A 19,539-nucleotide genomic window follows, 5' to 3' on the forward strand; every position below is an offset into this window, starting at 1 on the left:
ATTGAAGTTTACAATATTGTCGATAGCAAACCTAAGCCACCTTTCGCAGTATATGTCAATTGATTGTCAAAGTAGTTTTCACGTGTTTTTATTTTGTTATAAGTGATTTGTATTTAAGGCTATGTTAAGTATTGACAATCATTAAAAATGAAGCATAAAAGGTTCGAAGAGAATATTCTGGTTGATGAGGCTTACACAAATTACGGGAAACCAGACAAAAATGAAGATCTGAAGAAAGGTGCAGGTATTGCAAAGCATTTTGCTGAAAGTTTGGAATATGGTGATAGAAAGAAGTGGTATCATCAGGTAAATATCAAATTGGGAATTATGAAATAGCGTAACAATGTAAAAAGTCTTAGGAATATTGTGTAGTTAGTCCCTAATTGAGTAATAACAAGATTAGTGATACAAAAAACTGAGCTTTCTAGTTTAAAATTAAGTATTTATAAGTATATCACGTTTTATTCTTGCCTGACAGCATGTAGGTAAAAAAAAAACTTATGGTTTTTCTGTTTAGATACCAGAAGAACCTCCACAATCTAAATCATTAACACAAGATAAAATAGAGGAGCTCCGGAAAGAAGCAAGCAGTGCACTACATGGTGATACTATGGCGTATGAAACAAGTAAGTGTTATTAAATAATAACATAGTGAGAACATTTTTATATATATATATATATATATATATATATTTAATGTGTAAATATTTTGAATAAATAGCTGGAATAATTGTTAACAGCATGATGTCAGGACATCATATTATTTAGGCGAAAATAACACACTTCCAGTAGTACCCAGTTTCTTTTTATATTTAAATAAAACTGTAACAACAAACACAGGACTGGACAGAACTATTGTTTCATTGTGTTATTGGTGTGATTTTATTTGTACCCTTTAATAAGTGCCGAATCCCAATAATTACTTTTTAACAATTAGGTATAAATGAAATACGTTTCAATTTTGCTATATTACAATGCATTGCCTTATTTAAAAATATAAATTTCAATAAAGGTATAATTATCATGGATATATTACAGAATCAACTAAAAGTGGTTCATCAGATCATCAGTGGGCACGGACATTATTAAACAAAGGTGCTATCGGTGACAGAGTAGCTGCAGCCACAATACTTATACAGGTAAGTTTACATCACTTTAATAATGTAAAAGTAATATTATTTAATTTAGAGATTTTGAATTATTATCATGTCATTTAATAACAACTGCAAAGCTTTAGATTACCTGAATGACCAGTCTTGCACTGCCTGTATCCAGCAATTTCTCATGACAGTGACCTATGTTATCAGTCCATCTAGTCAGGGACCTAACCACACGGCACTGACACTTGACACTTGATTTTCACTGAAGAGCTTTTTAATTCCAATGGCTTTCGGTTAGAGTGATGTGTCCATTGCCACTTTTGACCTATATTGCTTACCTTGTTTCTTTGGCTAATCTCTTCATTATGGTGCAACTACTAATAAATTAATGAAAAAAAATACTAATAATTTGTTTTGAGTTCAAACTATGGACGATTAAACATGGCAAGTAGTCAATAAATTGACAATTGTGATATCAGCAGAGCTAACATGGTTTTTAAAAACACCTTGGGGAGTTAATACTTCACAGAGTTATTGAAGAAATGTTTGTTGTGCAAAGTATTCCTTTTTATTCATATAGTATGTAATGTTCGTAAGGTTGAAAGTAAAGACACTATTATTTTTAGGACAATCCCATTTATAACTTGACAGCATTGAGAAATTTAGTCAATAATGTGAAGGCAGCTAAGAAAAAGGATGGTCTTGTAATAATTGGTAAGTTATTTTATGTGTACTTATGAAAAAGAAACATACAACCAGTAAAATTAAACATGCATTTAATGATTATAAATATATTTAACAATTAAATGGTTTTATATTGTAATAATTATTAATGTACTTTACAGATGCTTTGTCAGAGCTTTTGATATCAGAACTTTTATTACCTGATATGAAACTCCGCACATTTGAACAACACTCATTGGCACACATAGATGAAATTACTTCAGGCAATAAACAAGCACGTAGAAATATACTCAAGCTTTGGTATTTTGAGGATCAACTGAAAGAACTATATGGGTGTAAGTCATAGAGTATTAACAAACTATGTGCTTTAAAAGTTGTGAATATGAGATTCCAGGTATCCATAAGGATGCAGCCATAAGAAAAATGGACAGTTTTAGGCTCTTTGGATAAAAAGAATATTTTCAATGTCACACTATTTAGTAGTGTTTCCCAAATTTTTTTAACATGCCTTTCCTTAAAATTTCTATGTATCATATAAAATTTTTTAAATTAACAAGAAAGGGTTAAACTCATGTCGAGTCCGTTTCCGAATTATCCCCTCTTAACAAACCAATTGCACCCCCCTGCGTGGGCCCTATGTTGAGAAACACTGCCATAGAGCTATCTAAAAACTCAGCACATTTCCAAACCAATCAAAGATAGGCGAGCTGAGTGTTTTCAATTGACCCTTAAGTTACTAAAGAAGCGGCAAGCCACGCATCCAAAAATCTGCTTCTTTCGTAATATCTTAGATCTGCTGCAACTGTACATATCTTTTCTCTTTGTTAAAAAAATGCAGTCCCTAGACCTTTACCTTAATCCCTCTGGAGAGGCTTGACTTGGGATGCTACGTTCTGGAGTATTACAAGATTAGTAGGATATTGTTACATTATGCATTATATACTGGTCTTGAATAAGTATTTGGTCCAGAAAAGGCTTTGTGACAGGTCTTATATGTCACAAAGCCATCATTATAGGTAATAGACGCCCACTGCAAGGCATAGACCTACCATAAACATTACTATGATGACTGATCATGCGCTGTTTAAATAAGTATATCTTTAATTTTCAGCATATGTGGAAGCACTTAACAAGTTTGCCCATGACTCAGTGGAAGCTAACAAGGAGAAGGCAGTTAGTGCTATGTCATATCTCCTCATGCATCATCCTGAAAGAGAAAAAGTATGTACTTTTTTAAGTTATCCTTAGTATTGAGTTGTTTTAAATAGTAACACATGATGTTATTTTTCCAGATGCTATTAAATAATATTATAAATAAACTTGGTGACCCATCACAAGCAGTAGCTTCTAAAGTTATATATCATCTCTGTCAGCTGCTATTTAACCATCCTAATATGAAAGGTGTGGTGTTGGCTGAAATTGAAAAAATGTTGTTTAGGTGAGAACCTATTTATTTTATGTTTTTTTAAATTATATAGCAAAAGTTTTGTAAGATGCCGTCTAAATATCACCTTGATGTAGAAATTTCTCTATATCTGGCAATGTTTTAATTAGTTAAATCAATGGGCTTATGTGATTTAGTATCTAATGTTGTGGTTGTGAAGGCCTGGTTATGGTCCTCGGGATTTTTTTTAATATTCTGGATGCAATATTCTGATATTACTGCTTGCTTGCCATGCAGTGTGTTCAGCCACTTTCATAAAAAAACTTTTGTAATAAGTAGTTTTTTTATAGTAATGTTGTGTATAAACATATTTAAACTTATGAGCAAAAAAATTGTGGAATACTTATTGGCTTAACCAAAATTTATATTAATATCTTTAATATGTTTGATTTAAAAGTAATAATAATAGAATTTCGAAAAACATTATTGGACTACCATTTATAAAATTAAAAACGTATATTTAAAGAAAATTGATGGAATTGTTTAAATGGTAAGAATCTTTTGCAAAATGTCTCTTGATCAGTGCTATTTTAAAAAAAAAAAAAAAGATATGATTATGTTGAGTTTCTTCCTGCTTCTTCTCAACAACAATAACCCCTTGTGAAGCAGAGTAGAGTAAAAAGTTAAAAAAAAATATAATCAATAAAAGTTCCAATGTTGAATAAATTACTTTCACCTATTGTCTTATTTCTGTACTAGTTTATTTTGCTTTGAGATTACATCCTGTACCTGGAGAAAGGCGGACATGGTTTCCTAGGTACCATAGTTTAAAAATATGTCCAATTAAAAATTTCTAGGCTCGACAAGAGTAAATATTAGTATGTTCTATTTTTGTATAATAAGATAACAATTTCAGGACAAACATCTCTCCTCGAGCACAATACTATGGCATATGTTTCCTGAATCAATTCTTCCTCGGAAAAGACGATTCTAAAATCGCTGAGAATCTAATTCGTATATATTTCTCATTCTTCAAGGCATCTATTAAAAAGGTATGGACACTGTTTATTAATATAAACATTTTAAAATATTAATTATGTATACTTTACAACTTTGAAAGAGTGGTTATGTAATGTCTGTGAGTTTATCATTGCAGTTCTCAACAAAATGCCTTGAGAGAAAATTATTACTGATAATGTTTCATATAAATTAAATAGATACTTTTCTGTTAACTGGTCGCGTGTAAGAAATCAAGTCAAATAATACGTAATTCCCTTAATTTTCTTTTAATTATAAAACATAGGTTTGTCAGGGGCTTTTTTCACCACTTTCTTAAATTATTTAAAAAAGAACTTTTTTTTTATTCACTTTAGGCCCCGTTTTCACACAAAAAAAGGCTAGAACTGAAAATCATTCAGTGTCTTTTTTTTTAAGAGTAAATATGGGGGTCAGAATCATTAGGTTAGGCTATAAATAAATTTTAATGGATTCTAAACAGACATAAGTTTGCTTAAATAGAATGCTTATTATAAATGTGTTTTGATCTCAACTAGTAGTGTTCGCGGCAGGCTATCATAAGTACAGTAAAAGTCGTATAAAAATCTAGTTCCAAAATAAATAATAGAAATTTGACAATTGTATATTTTTCAAAATCCCCTTGAGGAACAACACTGTCTATTTCTGCGATTAAATTTAGTTACTAAAATAGAAAAGTCACACATAGTTTGTGACTATTGCGAAATCGTACTTATGTTCCAAAGTCACAACTATTAGGGGAACCGGAAAAGTAATATCGTATCTGTCGACATATTTTACAGTTAAACCGATTTACTTTTACGGCTTCATCATTGAAAATTTGTATGGTAGATGGCAAAAGGTTGTTGAGAACACAGGTGAATACATATTGTTGATTACAAATTAAAACTTTAAAAAAGATAGATAGATATATAAAAAAAGTTAAAAATGTAGTTGTGTGAATTTACCTTAAGAAAGCGAAATTAGTTTCTAGTACCCCAAATATATTGCAAAATAATAATAGGATAGAGAGTTTTATGACCAATATCTGTCATTTAACAGTTGATAGGAAATACAAAGTCGCTAAAGAAATATGATAAAATATAAACAAAATGTTGAAGGTTCTTTTTTTCAAAAGTCACTTTGAACAACCAGTAGAACAATACCCTCCATTTTTAACTATAGTATTATTGTGAATAGGGTGAAATAGACTCAAGGTTAATGTCAGCCATACTGACTGGTGTGAAGAGGGCCTACCCGTTCGCTGACAAGGAGCGTCTGGCGTCAACATCCGAGTATGTGAACGCAGTGCACCGGCTGGTTCACCTGGCCGGCCTGACCGTCTCCGTTCACGCGCTGGCGCTTCTCTTCCACATTAGCGACGCCTCTGAGGGCACATCAGACCGGTAACCTTCTTAAAAAATAGAATTACTTTCTTTAAAATCTATTGCTTGAGCTTTAAGTTCAAGTAGTTCGAAAGAATTATATTTATCTTAAGATAATTTACAATTATTCTGAGTGGATAATAATATATCTCGTATTTTAAATTATTAATTAAATTGAACATTATTTTATTTTAAGTAAATAAGAGTGTAAAATATATTGTATATAGGTGTAATTCCTCTAAATTTTTAGTTTTTCAATTTTATTTTTCCCAGAATAGGTTACAGTCTAATTACAGTCCTCCATCTCTGTCTGTATCTTTTTGACAGTTCAATGTCTGAATCGTGATATGCTACATAGTGTTTAACAAAAATGATAAACTTAAATGAATACTAAATATAAGCTATCTCTCTCTCTCTCTCTCTCTCTTTCTTTCTACATATAAACAACACCATATGTTAGAAAAACAAAAATAAAATCTTTCTTAAAATTTATATAGCAAATGTGTTAATGCTTATTTTCAGAATTTGCATAGTGATATACCGAAAGAAATATATACGAGTATATATGAGTAATCAAATTGCAAAATAAAATAATGACGTTAGGGGATTGTTGTATATTTCAGATACTACACAGCACTGTATCGTAAGCTGACCAACGCAGAGATATTCAACACTTCCCACTCGGCTCTTCTCTTCTCGCTCATATACAAGTCGTTAAAGCAGGACAAGAACATCGACCGAGTGACGTCATTCATCAAAAGACTCTTACAACTGTGCTGCTATATGACACCGGCGCAGTCCTGCGGGATGCTGTTCTTAATATCACAAGTCCTGAAAGATGGCGCTAAGAAAAAGGCTATTAAGCTTGTTTGGAGTGAAAGAGAGTACAAAGAGGTAGGCTGTCTTTATCTTAAATGAACGTCTCATGTTAGTTATCTCAATTAAATGTCATATTCTCTGTTAAGAAAAAAACTATTAATACTGTTGCTTGTAAAACAGACAATTAAGTTTTTGACAAACAAAATCTTATTAATATTAAAGGAACCGGAAAGTAATGTCACTTTCTAAAGTTAAGTACACATGAATACATTTTAAACAAGTCTTTATTTCTAATCAACAAACAATTAATGTGTGTATGTCTGACATATATATCGTAGCATCAATGGTCCAGTCCGTAATAAATGTTCGCACTTAACATCAAATATATTTCAATTTATATTTTTATTACTTTGTACTTACGGAATGAATTTTGACAGTATAATCCAGATTTTAATTATTTTTTTTATAATAAAAATTAATTACTTTCGTTTATAAGTAATGATGTAATGTGGTTTTTATTTTGCACGGTATTTTGGAATAACATATTTTTTACGCTTTTGTAAGGAAGTATCTACAGTATAAAAACAGATTTGGATGAATCATTAACTAAAATTATCAGGATAAAACACTTTTGAGAAAATCAATGGTTAATGTTATCAGATAAAATTATGTAAGAGATATAATATTTAATAAAATATTTATATATAATTTATTAAAATTATTGGATATAATATATAATAAAATATTTAAATTCCTATTACTCAGTGAGAAACTTTGTCTGTAATTTCTATAATGTGCAAAACCAACTATTTAAAGTAAATATTTATTTGAATAGATATAAAATACTTATATAGTTTAATAAATATTGCTTGCATTAATTTAAATTTTAACTAGGCTTAAAACAAAATACAAATGTGTGTGAAATGAATTTTAGGAAGTTAAAGAAGAAGAAATTAAAACAGAAGAAGAAAACACGAATCAGGAAGAAAACAACCAAATCAATTCAGCAGAAAACGAACCTCAGGAGGAAGAAAAAGTGGAAGTTAAGAAAGTTGATCTTTTGCGAGGAGATAAGAGAGATCTCTTAATTGGTGAGGAGTTATTAAAGAACTGAAACTTAATTCTTTATCATCACCTTCATTATTTCAGCCGTACGACCTCCACTGCTGAACATAGGCCAACAGATTTCCAACAGCACAAAGTCACAACTATTAGGGGAACCGGAAAAGTTTTTCGTATTTGTCAACATACTTTACAGAAAAACCGACTGACTTTTACCGCTCCAGCATTGAAAATTTGTATAGTAGATAGCAAAAGGTTATTGAAAACACAAGTGAATATATATAGTTGATTAGAAATTAAAACTTGTTAAAAATGTAGTAATGTAGGAGATAAGAGAGATCTCTTAATTGGTGAGGAGTTATTAAAGAACTGAAACTTAATTCTTTATCGTCACCTTCATTATTTCAGCCGTACGACCTCCACTGCTGAACATAGGCCAACAGATTTCCAACAGCACCTGTTGGAAGTGGCCTACATCCATCATTTTTAGACAAACTTACAAAGATGTAGGAGGACGCTCCACTACAGACCCTTAAAGTTCAAAAAGTTATGAGGCCTGCCCACTGTCATTTCAACTTACCATGCCCACTGTCACTTCAACTTACCATGCCCAATGTTACTTCAACTTGCCATTCTGCCTGTAGAGAAATCTTGAGTATCGCCATCTCCCTGGCTTCTAAAGCGACTGTGGGCTTGCAAATGACTCCTGAAGGAAGGAACCACGTTCCTATGCCGCTAGTCATCAGATTTATGTCTATGTAACTAACTTTTTATTCAAATCTATGAAATTCTTATTCTTCTAGACGACGATGAAGAAGAAACTTACGTAGACTTGAAAATAGACGATGAAGGTAATGTTAAGCCTAAAAAGCGTCGTTCCACGGCTGTCACGGGATGGTTCCATGCGAAAGTGAAGTCTGAAACGGTTGAAACCAGTAGATCGAATGAAGCAGAACAGAGTGAAGTTAAGGATAAAGAAATCGTCACTAAAATACAACTGAAGAAAGCTGCTAATATGGACAGGGTAATGTTAAATAAAATATTTCTTTATTGTTACGTTAATAAGATTTAAAATTTAAATAAATTAATGCTAATAGCTTATTAACATGTCTGCTATTAAGGGAGCAAAGGTGTTATTTATGTGTGGAGTGAGAGAGATCTGTCATGTTTTTGTGTCATCTCTTTTTTTAATTTATTTCTAGATAGATAGATATATATATTATGTGATACATAGTTACCAATGATATAATAATATTTAGCAGTGATAGCCCAGCGGTGGACTGAGACATGCGATCCTAGCTCGCATTAAATAAATCTTTCGTACTATGTGCATTAATCATATAGGATTGCTAAAGTTCTCCAAAGGTTTTCAGAGGATGGGCAGCAGCATCCTCTGCGTACCATAATACTACACAGCGATCACCAAGCCTCCGGTCAAGTGTTACGATTATGGTATATCTCCCAATAGATATTTTTTGGGGGAGGCCTATACCTTGCAATAAGCTGAAATAACCATTCTAGAAATATTATCTGTTTATTTCTTTCTCTTTAAATCTTTCGTATCCTTCTGTAAATTAATACAACAATCATAAACTTTTTTATTAAAAGTAACCTATAATAAATATAGCATGTTTTAATAAAATTATTTATTAAGACTATTGATGGTGGAGAATTAACAAGAAATAGGCTGAATTAAGACATAGAATAATTTAAAAACTTCGGTATATTACTAGTTACACGTTTAATTACTAAGAAGTAAAGCAGAAAGACATTATTTCTAGAATTGTTCACAACATAGTTTGAATGTATTTTGAACTTTTTTATTTTGGTTTTCATAAAATGTCAACTCTGATAGTATAGGTATTAGTGTAAACCTTGACAGTTTCTTGTGTTAATTGGATAACACAAGAAATTGTCAAGGTTTACACATTTCAAAAATGAAATGACCATTGCTGGACATAAGCTTCTCCAATAGATTTACAATAAAGTTTATTTTCCCGGACGAAGTCTCAGTATACCGTGCGCTTCGCAGCATCGAGCTGGATTCGGTCTTGACTCAGCTGTTCAGAGAGCAGGGGCGATTCTCCGAGTACCTTCACCGGTTTTAGCTCAAGGAGAGTCCCGCGTGGTTCTATGAACCAGATGTGGATCAGACCGTGGTGAATGCCGGTTGGGCGAAGAGATTAGCGACAATACTGTCATCGTTAATCTTTTCGCCTCACCAATGAAAGGTGATGATGACAGGCCAGCGTTCCTCAAATGTGAAGATAGCGGAGGACGCATAAAAATAGGTTTATGTCCAGCTGTGAACCTTCGAAACTATATTGATATTGGGCAAAATATAAAAATTATTAATTAGTCTAAATTTTTCTTTATCTCTAACAATTTGAGAATTCTTACGTTCGTTTGCATTTCCAGATGATAACTGAGTATAACCCGTATTCCCGTAACCCTGCTTACGCGGGTGCCAACTGTTCCGCCTACTTTGAACTTCTTCCATTGTCCAGACACTTTCATCCCTCCGTCAAGTTGTTCGCAGAGAAACTGCTATCAGGTGAGTGTAGAACCACCTTCGGAAATTAAATTTTTGTCATATAAAATGAATAAAATTAATGACTTTTTGCAGAACAAATAATTCAATACAGCGGTGACCCGTTGAAAGATTTTGCCGGGATTAGATTTCTGGATCGCTTTGTATTTAAGAACCCGAAAAAGCGTGCGGAAACACAACAAGATGGCGACGTGAAAAAGGTGAAAGGCTCACATCCAAAGTTCGCAATAAGAAAGAATTATACAGCTAAAGGTAAGATTTTTCTATATTAAATATGCCGGATTAATAACCTCCGTAGTGCCGGATTATTAACCTGTCAGGTTGAGAATGTTGATTCTATTGAGAAGGATCTGACAAGAAACTTGATAGCTACGGTTTAACGCCTATTTCACATTTTTTTTTGTTTTTTAAATCTTCTATTTGTGACATGAATCAGTCTAGTACTAAATCTTTAATTTTAGGATGAGATTATAACTGGATGTAACCATGATAAATATTCGCCATTAAATATTTCAAAATTGGAAGCAAGTCGTTTATCTGCAACTAACAAGACTAATATAAAGCTACTTCCGCTATGTAGCAGTAGTCGTGCAATAAAGTGCACCACCCGCCAACCCGCTGATAAATGCGCATTTATCAGCGGGCTTCGACTTTTCCTTTTCTTACTTAGAATGGACTTCCGGAAAATAACGCCTAAATCTATTAGACACTAACAAGACATACGCCTAAAAAATTCTAAGAAAAATATTGAGAAAAAACATTTGGAATTACGTAAACTAAATCATTATCCTATCTTATGTTTTTCAGCGGTTTTTCATGCTAACTATTGGTATCATATTTAATGTTTGTATATGTATCGTAGGAAAATAACCCAGACGGTATTTTTTAAAAGAATCTGCGACATCACTGATACGATTCTGTTGATTACAAAATATATCCAGTTCAACCCAGTTACGTAATAACTTTTTATATTCGACAAAGTATTAAACTCGGTTTTTTTTTAAAGCGTGACGCTAGCTCTACTATGACAGTCGTTTTGATAAGTCTATTGCTTATATACAAATATTATAAACAAATACGATGTAGTTTTAAAATTACTTTTAATAAATTTTAATAAATAATTTGCTGTACCGAAAATCAATTACGGCAAACATGGCACAATATATATATATATATATAAATTGCCTGGGTGCTGTTTCTTAGCTGACTTCAATTTAGTTATGAATAGTTTACGATTTAAATTAGTAAATACATAAGTAAACTTAAAAACTGTCAAATGCAAGAAGGTGTACATAATTTTTTTTTTCGAAAATATTGAACGTAATTATAGAAACAAAGACACGGACGCTAATGCTTGTGGAATATAGATCATCGTAAAAAAGGTACAATACTTATCTATTGTGGGCAAGAAATACGACCATCATTTTTGAAAGGATTATACTCTTAAAACTATTACTTCAAAATCAGAGTATTAGAAGCTATTGTTAATATATGCATTCCAATTTGCGTCGCAAAATAAGTCAATAAAATTCATTTTTTAAATTTTTGTAAGAACAATAAACCTTTTTACATCTGTCGATTTACAATAGGGTATGCGTGCTTATGGTATATTATAACAAAAGCGTTTAAACCTTTTTGTATAATGAATAGATAGGGGCGTCTTAAATCGCTCCGAATTTCTCTGGTAGTTGTAAATAATAGTTTTGGCAAAGGAGATTAAAAGTGTTTTTATTTTAAAAAAATGCGTTTGTGATGTATTTAAATAGGATCGCAAAGATAATATTTTATAAACTTAGGCACATTCACAACGTTACTGCAAACATACGTAAAACATTATAGTTATTTTTTTAGATCTTAATATTATCTACATAGGTTTTAATCATATACCAAGATGTTTATTTTTAGCTAGACACTAGTTCAAAATTTTATTTCGACAATTAACTCTAAGACGAGACGAGTAGTTTAGTGTTTTGTTAGGCTTTATGTTATTGGAATATAAAATATGTTGTATAAATAAATATAAACCTTATTTTATAATTTCACAGGTCTAAGGTCTATCCCAGTGAATTCGTCGACCTATTTGAATGAAGACGCAAAGAAGATACCAGTGGATGAGAAATTTCTTTACGAGTAAGTTATTAGTTTTTAGTAAATTGTTCCAGACCTTCAGAACTTCATGGAGATTCGATGGCAGTATACTTGGCGCGACAAAAATAAATGGTTCACAATACGTAACAAAGGTCTTCTAAATTGTATCTGATTTGGGCAGTGAAGAACTTAATTGCTGAAAAAATTGCGAATGCCAAATATATAGTCTAGTTCACGGAGCCACGGAACTCATTTCCGAATGAAACTGGAAAAGCCCTAGGGCTAACAGCAAAAACATCTCGAAACGGTGCAGTACAGATTGAATATACAAACTTATACTTCGGCCTTCGTGTTGTTACTAACTCAAGAACCAGGAAGAATCCCATATACTATACTTTTAGGCATAAGGTATTTAACTATGAAACCGAGATTCAAATATAATTTCAAATTGACCTATGATGGCTTACTACAACCTGAAATATATGCTACGAGACTTCCAAACGCGCCTCTGGTTTGATTAAGAGTCCACAACAGAATCGCGACGTCTATTGTACTATATTGCACAAGTTTAGTCGAACTGACGCGTCTAGGATAAAAAAAAATATATGTCAATACAATTATTATTTATTTCAGAGAATTCTTTCCTTTTTAATTTATTTAACTACAAGTTGCGATAAAATTTATATCTAAAACATTTTACTTCACTTCCAGTTTCCTGCAAAAACGTCGCGAAGCAACAGCTTCCGATGATGAAGACAGCGATAACGATTCCGTCACGAGTGAGGACTTTGAGAAATACCTCGACTCTATTACTGGTACTAAAAAACAAGGTGAGAATTTTGGTTTTTAGTTTAGCGGAAATCTTAGAATATGAGCCCGCGGAATTCAATTGCTTTATATAGTGCCACCGAAACAGTTGTACCGCGTCTTATCGAGAATGGGAGTATTAATCTCTCCGTTGCATCAGTCCGCCATTAGTAGAACAATAATCTAATAGTACATTTAAAAATACCCTGCACATCCTCCCAATTCAATAAAATAACTAGGCGGCTAAAGCCCTCGTACTTCGCTATTTTAAAAGACGTCTTAGGCTAGGTTCACTCTCTGTCCTACCGCTTGAAACGCCATTTGGGCAACATAGATAATCCGGTCCTGAAAAAAACCCTGTACAATTCTCAAATCATCAACCAATCTAGTTGATATTCAGACATCTTGAGTTTTCCCGAATAGTGCTAAATGCAATAACTCGACAACTCAAGTCGAAGTCCCTCTACCGGGGACCTTAGTGTACAATCACTCCATGAAGAATCCGCTCCAGTGCTCTAAGATGCGTGGCTTTTCAATTCGGCAAAACAACGTAACCGCCTGAGCCGAGGTTTCTGACAAACCCTCTCGAGTTAAATTACTTAAAAATCTAATCTTTTAACGGTATGCCTCCTAAAACACCGTGAACCTAAGTAACTTGCTATCAAAATTGTCTTATGCTAAGTAAGTTGAATTAGTAGTGGACAAGCTACATAGCGCACAGAATACATAGCTGCCTGGCCTTAAGGTTCTGGAGCTTAAGCCACGGACCGGCAAGCAAAGAGTGAGGCGTCCGACCCCAAAGATAGACGATCTTGTTAAGGTTGTCGGAAGCTGCTTGATGCAGGCTGCTTCCGTCTGGTCATATTGGAAATATATGAAGTCTATGTCATACGGCTGGTCAATGATGACCATGAGTTTAATACATTATTTTATTTATTAATAAATTAATAATGGCAAAAGATAAACTATTTATGTGTAAGTATTTTAAATAGCCATCAATATTTTAATAAAGTTGAAAAATATTGATATTTCAATTAATTTTATAAACAAGTATGTTTTTATTTGTTTAAATATGTGACCATTTTAACAGATTCAGACGACGAGTTGGACTTCTTAGCGGAGATGGAAGCGTCGAAGCAGAAGCGTGGCTCCAAGAAAAAGGATGACGAGAGCGATGACCAGATGGATGATGATGATGATAATAATGGTGATATCGGTGATGAAGAAGGCGGCGATTTTGATGATGAATTAGATGAAGGTTTGTAATTTTTTCACCTATACAAATACATACAAATGCATTTTGGTATTTATTCAATACTTTCTACAATAACCAATCACTGATAGTAAGTTAAGTCTTTCCTTAAACAAGTAATTAGAGTACCAATAATGAACAGGTGCTAAAAATGAGGTTTTTACTCTTACGTTTTTTAATGTCTCAAATACAATTTTTCAAAATTTCTTCTATTAAACGTATACTGTAGCAATATATACAATAATTCTTAATAAAAATAAAACTGTTTTATGTTTGAGCCGTTATTAAGATAATCTAGAAATGTGAGCGTGCATAAGCCTACACATGTACCTTAGTTTTTTCTTTTGATAAATATCATATATTCCGGATAAAGACAAATCCAAAGAAACAAAAATCGTAACAATTGTTTTATACATAAAGATATGACGGATAAAATATTATATGACAGACTTATCTTACATTAAAGTTCTACTGACTATGTCTGACATCATAAATTATGCTCGATTGGTTTTTATCTTCACAAGGTCTATTGTTTTTAAGTTGTTGAAGTATTTATTTGGTCTGAATTTTAATTTGTTTCACTAGACGAAGGCGAGCTTGACATATCGGCAGACGAGGATGAACCCGCTTTAGACGGTGACGAAGATGGTTAGTATTAGTTAATTTACTTTATGCTCCCGAGCTAAACATTGCAATAATAAAGCATGTTTTAAAAAATTATGTCTACATTTGTTAGCCTCACAAAATATAATGTTTAATCTGAAGCTATAGTAATAAATTACTACAGTGCTTCCGAAACCGCTGCACTACTACTCAGGAATGCGCGACAAGCGTTATCTGCGAAAGAAGCGAACGATACTCACCCCGTCTCCCTGCGTTCATACTTAAGGCGCGGTATAGCGGTTTTGGTAGCACTATAATAAAATAAAATTAAGTTGTTACATATTAAGATCCACTACCGTGTAATTTATGTGTCATCATCATCGTTATTCCAGCTGTAAGACGTCCACTGCTAAATAAAGACCTCTCTTTATTGTCGAATCTCCTTATTCCTTATCCAATCTCATAAAAATGTATCGTTTGTGTACTTAAAAAGTAAATACATGAATCAACCAAGCAGGCATGCTTTTTATATTCTTGATTATTTTACGTGAATGTTGAATTTTAACTATTTAACCTGTGGTCTTAATGTAAAATTGTAGAAGAGGTGACATTAATCATGTATTAAACAAATTTATTGAGAAACATACATAACGATAAAGTAATAGTAGTAAAATTTGTTATATATTTATTATTGCTTCCAGAGTTACGTTTAGAAGAAAGTGACGAGGAAGATTTCGTGGATGTACCTGGTAGAAAGTCCGGAAAGGGCAAATCAAAAATGAAACTCAAAGGTAACAGATTGAAATAATGAAATACATAAATTATATACTTTTATTTTCTCCAGGCCAACTACTAAAATCTAATATTTGTTTTTTTAAAACTTGTTAAATATGAAGATATATTTACAGGGGGAGATGACTTAGGATCTCTTTTCGCATCGGCCGAAGAATTCTCAACGCTTCTTGAGGAAACCGCAACGAGCAAAAATCAAGGCTCGAGTCAAGCCGTTTCAAATGCTGATAATGCTAGTAGAAAACAATTAGCATGGGAAGAGAATCGAGATAAATGGATTAAGGGTTACAACAGAAAAATTCTAGGAAATAAAAAAGGAGGCAAAAACAAAAAGTTCCATAAACAAAATGCGAAAGGCGGCTTCGGTAACATGGCGAACAAGCAAAAAGGCGCCAAACGAAAAGGCGGGAAAGAAGGCGGCGCTGGCGGCAAAAGAAAGAAAGTCAAATAACTTTAGTGCGAAAAGTAGAGTTCTTTCTTAATACATTGTTCGTTTTTTTAGCCCTTGTTAAAACAATAATAATGGCAAAGCAATTGTATTATGTATCTATTGTATGTGTACCGACAAAGCACACTAAATAGAAAAGAAAACAATTATTTGTTTTATTTCCCCACGAAAACTGTATAAAAAGAAAAATAATTTTACTAAGTTAATGAAAACTATGTACAATCATTATATTTTTCATTATACGTAAAGTGCAATAAATTGTTGCTAAAATTTATTTTGCAACAGATGCCGCAATTGAGCCGTTAATGTTTTTTATTTATAACCAAATAAGGAACCGGTAAGTTAAATTGAGTAAAGATAAAATTTGGTATTAGAAGAACATTAATTAAAGAAACAATATGTACCATGGCTGTAATGTACCGACTATGCTAGTTACATACATTGAAATATCCGATGTCAGTTTCTAACCTACTCAACTTATTTCAAGGGCACGCGCAATAAATGTGACCTTGACATATTTGCTTTATAAAAGATGGCGCTGGCCGTTGTCAAAGTTTGTAAAACGAAAATAGACCGACACCCGAGCTCCCTGTATTAGTTTTAAACTATCAATGTAAAAGATATCTAGAGTTCAATGATACCAAATAACAAGTGTTCCGTGACCCTAACAGACAAGTGACGTACGGTACAACGCCATTCCCGCCTTGAGAAAAACAATAAATTGCGACAGAGGTTGTTTTTGAACGGGACACATAAACAATGTTCATAACAATTATATCAATTTTAAATATATATCCTAATGATACATCAGCCACATAGAATTAATTTTGTTCACAATATCGCCTCAACGGATACAAAATGATCGGAACTGTTTGTTGACAGTACGTCATACAGCCGCGTTAAAGACTGTTCTATCGAGTTGCATCTCGCGGTTATAAAATAAAATTATTGTATTTACACACAAGTTACACGTTAAACCTGTAAAGTGAAAGCGTTTAAGTGTATCATTAACGTTGTTGAACATATTTGCGTGCGACACTGTTATTGTGAATGAACAAAAAAGAGCGGGGGAAAATCTGTGCAAATGACGATTGTCCAGCTATTTTTAGCCGTACCTATGGCGCGATAACGATGTTTTAGAGATTTTTTAAGTGTTATTCAAGCCAAATATGTTTCCATCTGGATCTTAAGTGAAGCAAGTTGATTCTGTACATATAAATAAGCTTTTCCATTGACATCTTATTAGAAAAGCAAAGGCGCCGAAACAAGTTTGACATTTCACAAATGCACACATTCACATTGCCGGCACTGCGCATGTGGGAGTGAACACAACGCAGTGATGTGAAGTTCTCGCGCTTATCGATTTGAAAGATAATTTCAAGGACATTGAAATATATTTTTGTTGTTTAATTCAATATGCATGTTTAACGACATTAATAATATAATTTTGATATTGAGATTTTACTATATTTGTTAATTTACGATTTCCATAATGGAATCAATAACTGAAAAAAATACAAATATAAATGATGAGATATGTTCACAATCTAATTGTGATATAACGCTTACTGAAAATATAACAGCTGATACATTCCCCTTGAACACCGACCATGATTCTATAACAGATTTAGTAGTCGTGGAAAATAAAGACGTATCGGAAGACTGTATAAATTTTGAAATAAACGAACCGGTTGTACCTAGCTCTTCAAACATAGAAAGATCATTGACTCCACGAAAACTAGAACCTAGTTCACCACCGATATCAGACACTCCAAAACCAACCGATGAAAAAGTTAAACGTCATACTTTCTTAAAATTATCTCTAACGAAAAATAAAGATGATGTATTTGTGAGACCGTCGCCTCTTGCCGAAATAATGTCACCTGCAAAGATGCTGCAATTCGAAATTGTTGTATCTACTAGCTCCACCCCTACAATGAAGCGAGCAGCTGTTGATTTTAATTTCTTTAACGAAAACAGCTTTGAGGAATACTTTACAGATGTACCTAAAAGTATTAATGACGGCACTGACGTAAAAGGCGAAGCGTTCATAGAAACGCCAGTCATCGTTAAAGCTGATACAGTCAGGCACGAAATTGGTTATGGTGAGTATTACAAACTTCAATATAAATTTTATATTACATTCGTAAGACAAAGAATCATGTTACATGACATTTCCAGCGAATGCAGAATGCTGAAATCGATGTAGAAATAATAGGCCTATTTCCCTTGAATGGCATGATCAAGGGAAATAGGCTCGGAACTGTTTTCAAGTTCCAAAGTTACTATAACATTATCAACTTTGAACCTTGAAAAAGATCAGAGAATATAGTGATTATTGGAAGTTTGCGAATTTGACAGATCGCTATGAACTTGGCGTGTTTGACAGTTCACTTTTAACTTCTTATGTTTGACAGATCACATGTTGCTGATTTATATTGATTTTTAACAGGTGAATGGGACAGTATTTATCGATTACAAAAATTATAATTTTATTTTTACATCTAATCAATAAATAAAGTGATCATTCTGAACAATCTGTGAATGTTAAAAATAGCGATGATGTTGGAAGCTAAAAATAAAAGAAATTAAGAATTGGACTCGGACAATTCAAATATTTATTTCAGATAATTTACATAAGTTAAGCAAAATGTAATATGAAATTTTTCATATTTCGTTGAGACACACGAACACGATTTTATATGCTGAAAATAGTTGAAAATTAAAGCAGAAATTTAATAACGTTGCAGGTAAAGAAAGTACAGAAGTAACTTAATTTGACATCATCAGCTTATTCCATTTCTTTAAATTAAAATAAAGACATTTTTGTAAACAAATTTTAATAATGTACACTTTTATGTTATCACACGTTAGCTATGTTTATAACTAATTTTGATAGTAACCATACTTTTAGTTAGATACAGGGCGAAGGTGTATAAACCACACAGCAGCTTTTATACGTTTACATGACCTTATGACAGTCTCAGCCGAGATCCACTCTCGAGGATCTTTGCACTTTACCATGGTAATCCTAATTTTTAAAACGCTTTATCTAACTATATTATCATTACACATATTTCCAATCACCCTGTAACACTACCTAAATCAAGCAAGAAAATTAAAAGGTTTTTAAATAATGTTACGATATTTTGTTATATGTCTCACGTTGTAACCAATATCTGTAAGAATCGGTCGGTATTGCAAATACGAATATGTTCTATCGCATGAAATGTTTACAAGTTGGCAATAAACAAGATAATTGTCTTTTTTTAAACTGAGATAAACTTTGTTATTTATATATACTTAACGTAACAATTGGTTATAGTTTCTATGTTTATTTGATAAGTAGATACAGCAGATAGACTACCACCTCATGTTTACATGAAAAAACGTGTAACTAAAAATACATTTCTTTATAACTAAAAACTGATATAACTCTTTGTGTTCATGACTACCTTCGAGGCTCATTGGCAAACTATTGATAATGCTACGTTTGGTATTTCTCTACGAAATTTAATCGGCAATGTGGAGACCCTTAAACTAACGAAAG

The 19,539-nt window shown here is 32.6% G+C and overlaps 2 protein-coding genes across 2 annotated transcripts in view; both read left to right on the top strand.

Moving 5' to 3' along the window:
- The first annotated feature begins 71 nt into the window (after positions 1-71).
- LOC137924887 (CCAAT/enhancer-binding protein zeta-like) lies at positions 72-16,166 on the top strand. The gene is made up of 20 exons (XM_068768272.1): positions 72-306; positions 518-626; positions 1,039-1,139; positions 1,727-1,814; positions 1,946-2,119; positions 2,896-3,005; positions 3,077-3,222; positions 4,085-4,220; positions 5,383-5,588; positions 6,191-6,461; positions 7,321-7,477; positions 8,252-8,472; positions 9,867-10,002; positions 10,075-10,251; positions 12,045-12,129; positions 12,799-12,917; positions 13,985-14,152; positions 14,732-14,794; positions 15,451-15,540; positions 15,658-16,166. Exons 1-20 carry the CDS (start codon positions 148-150, stop codon positions 15,990-15,992), a joined length of 3,051 nt encoding a protein of 1,016 aa, XP_068624373.1. The 5' UTR covers positions 72-147; the 3' UTR covers positions 15,993-16,166.
- A 697-nt stretch (positions 16,167-16,863) lies between these two features.
- The window catches only part of LOC137924825 (ribosomal protein S6 kinase alpha-5-like), a 130,109-nt gene continuing 127,433 nt past the window's right edge, over positions 16,864-19,539 (top strand). Inside the window, exon 1 of the mRNA XM_068768198.1 lies at positions 16,864-18,094. Coding sequence (XP_068624299.1) covers positions 17,482-18,094 — 613 coding nt within the window. The 5' untranslated portion in view covers positions 16,864-17,481. The remainder of the gene's footprint in view (positions 18,095-19,539) is intronic.

This window comes from Battus philenor, unplaced genomic scaffold (assembly GCF_028537555.1).
Source record: "Battus philenor isolate CCGP_79_NKW_IND1 unplaced genomic scaffold, ilBatPhil1.0.hap1 SCAF_25, whole genome shotgun sequence".
NCBI lineage: Eukaryota > Metazoa > Arthropoda > Insecta > Lepidoptera > Papilionidae > Battus > Battus philenor.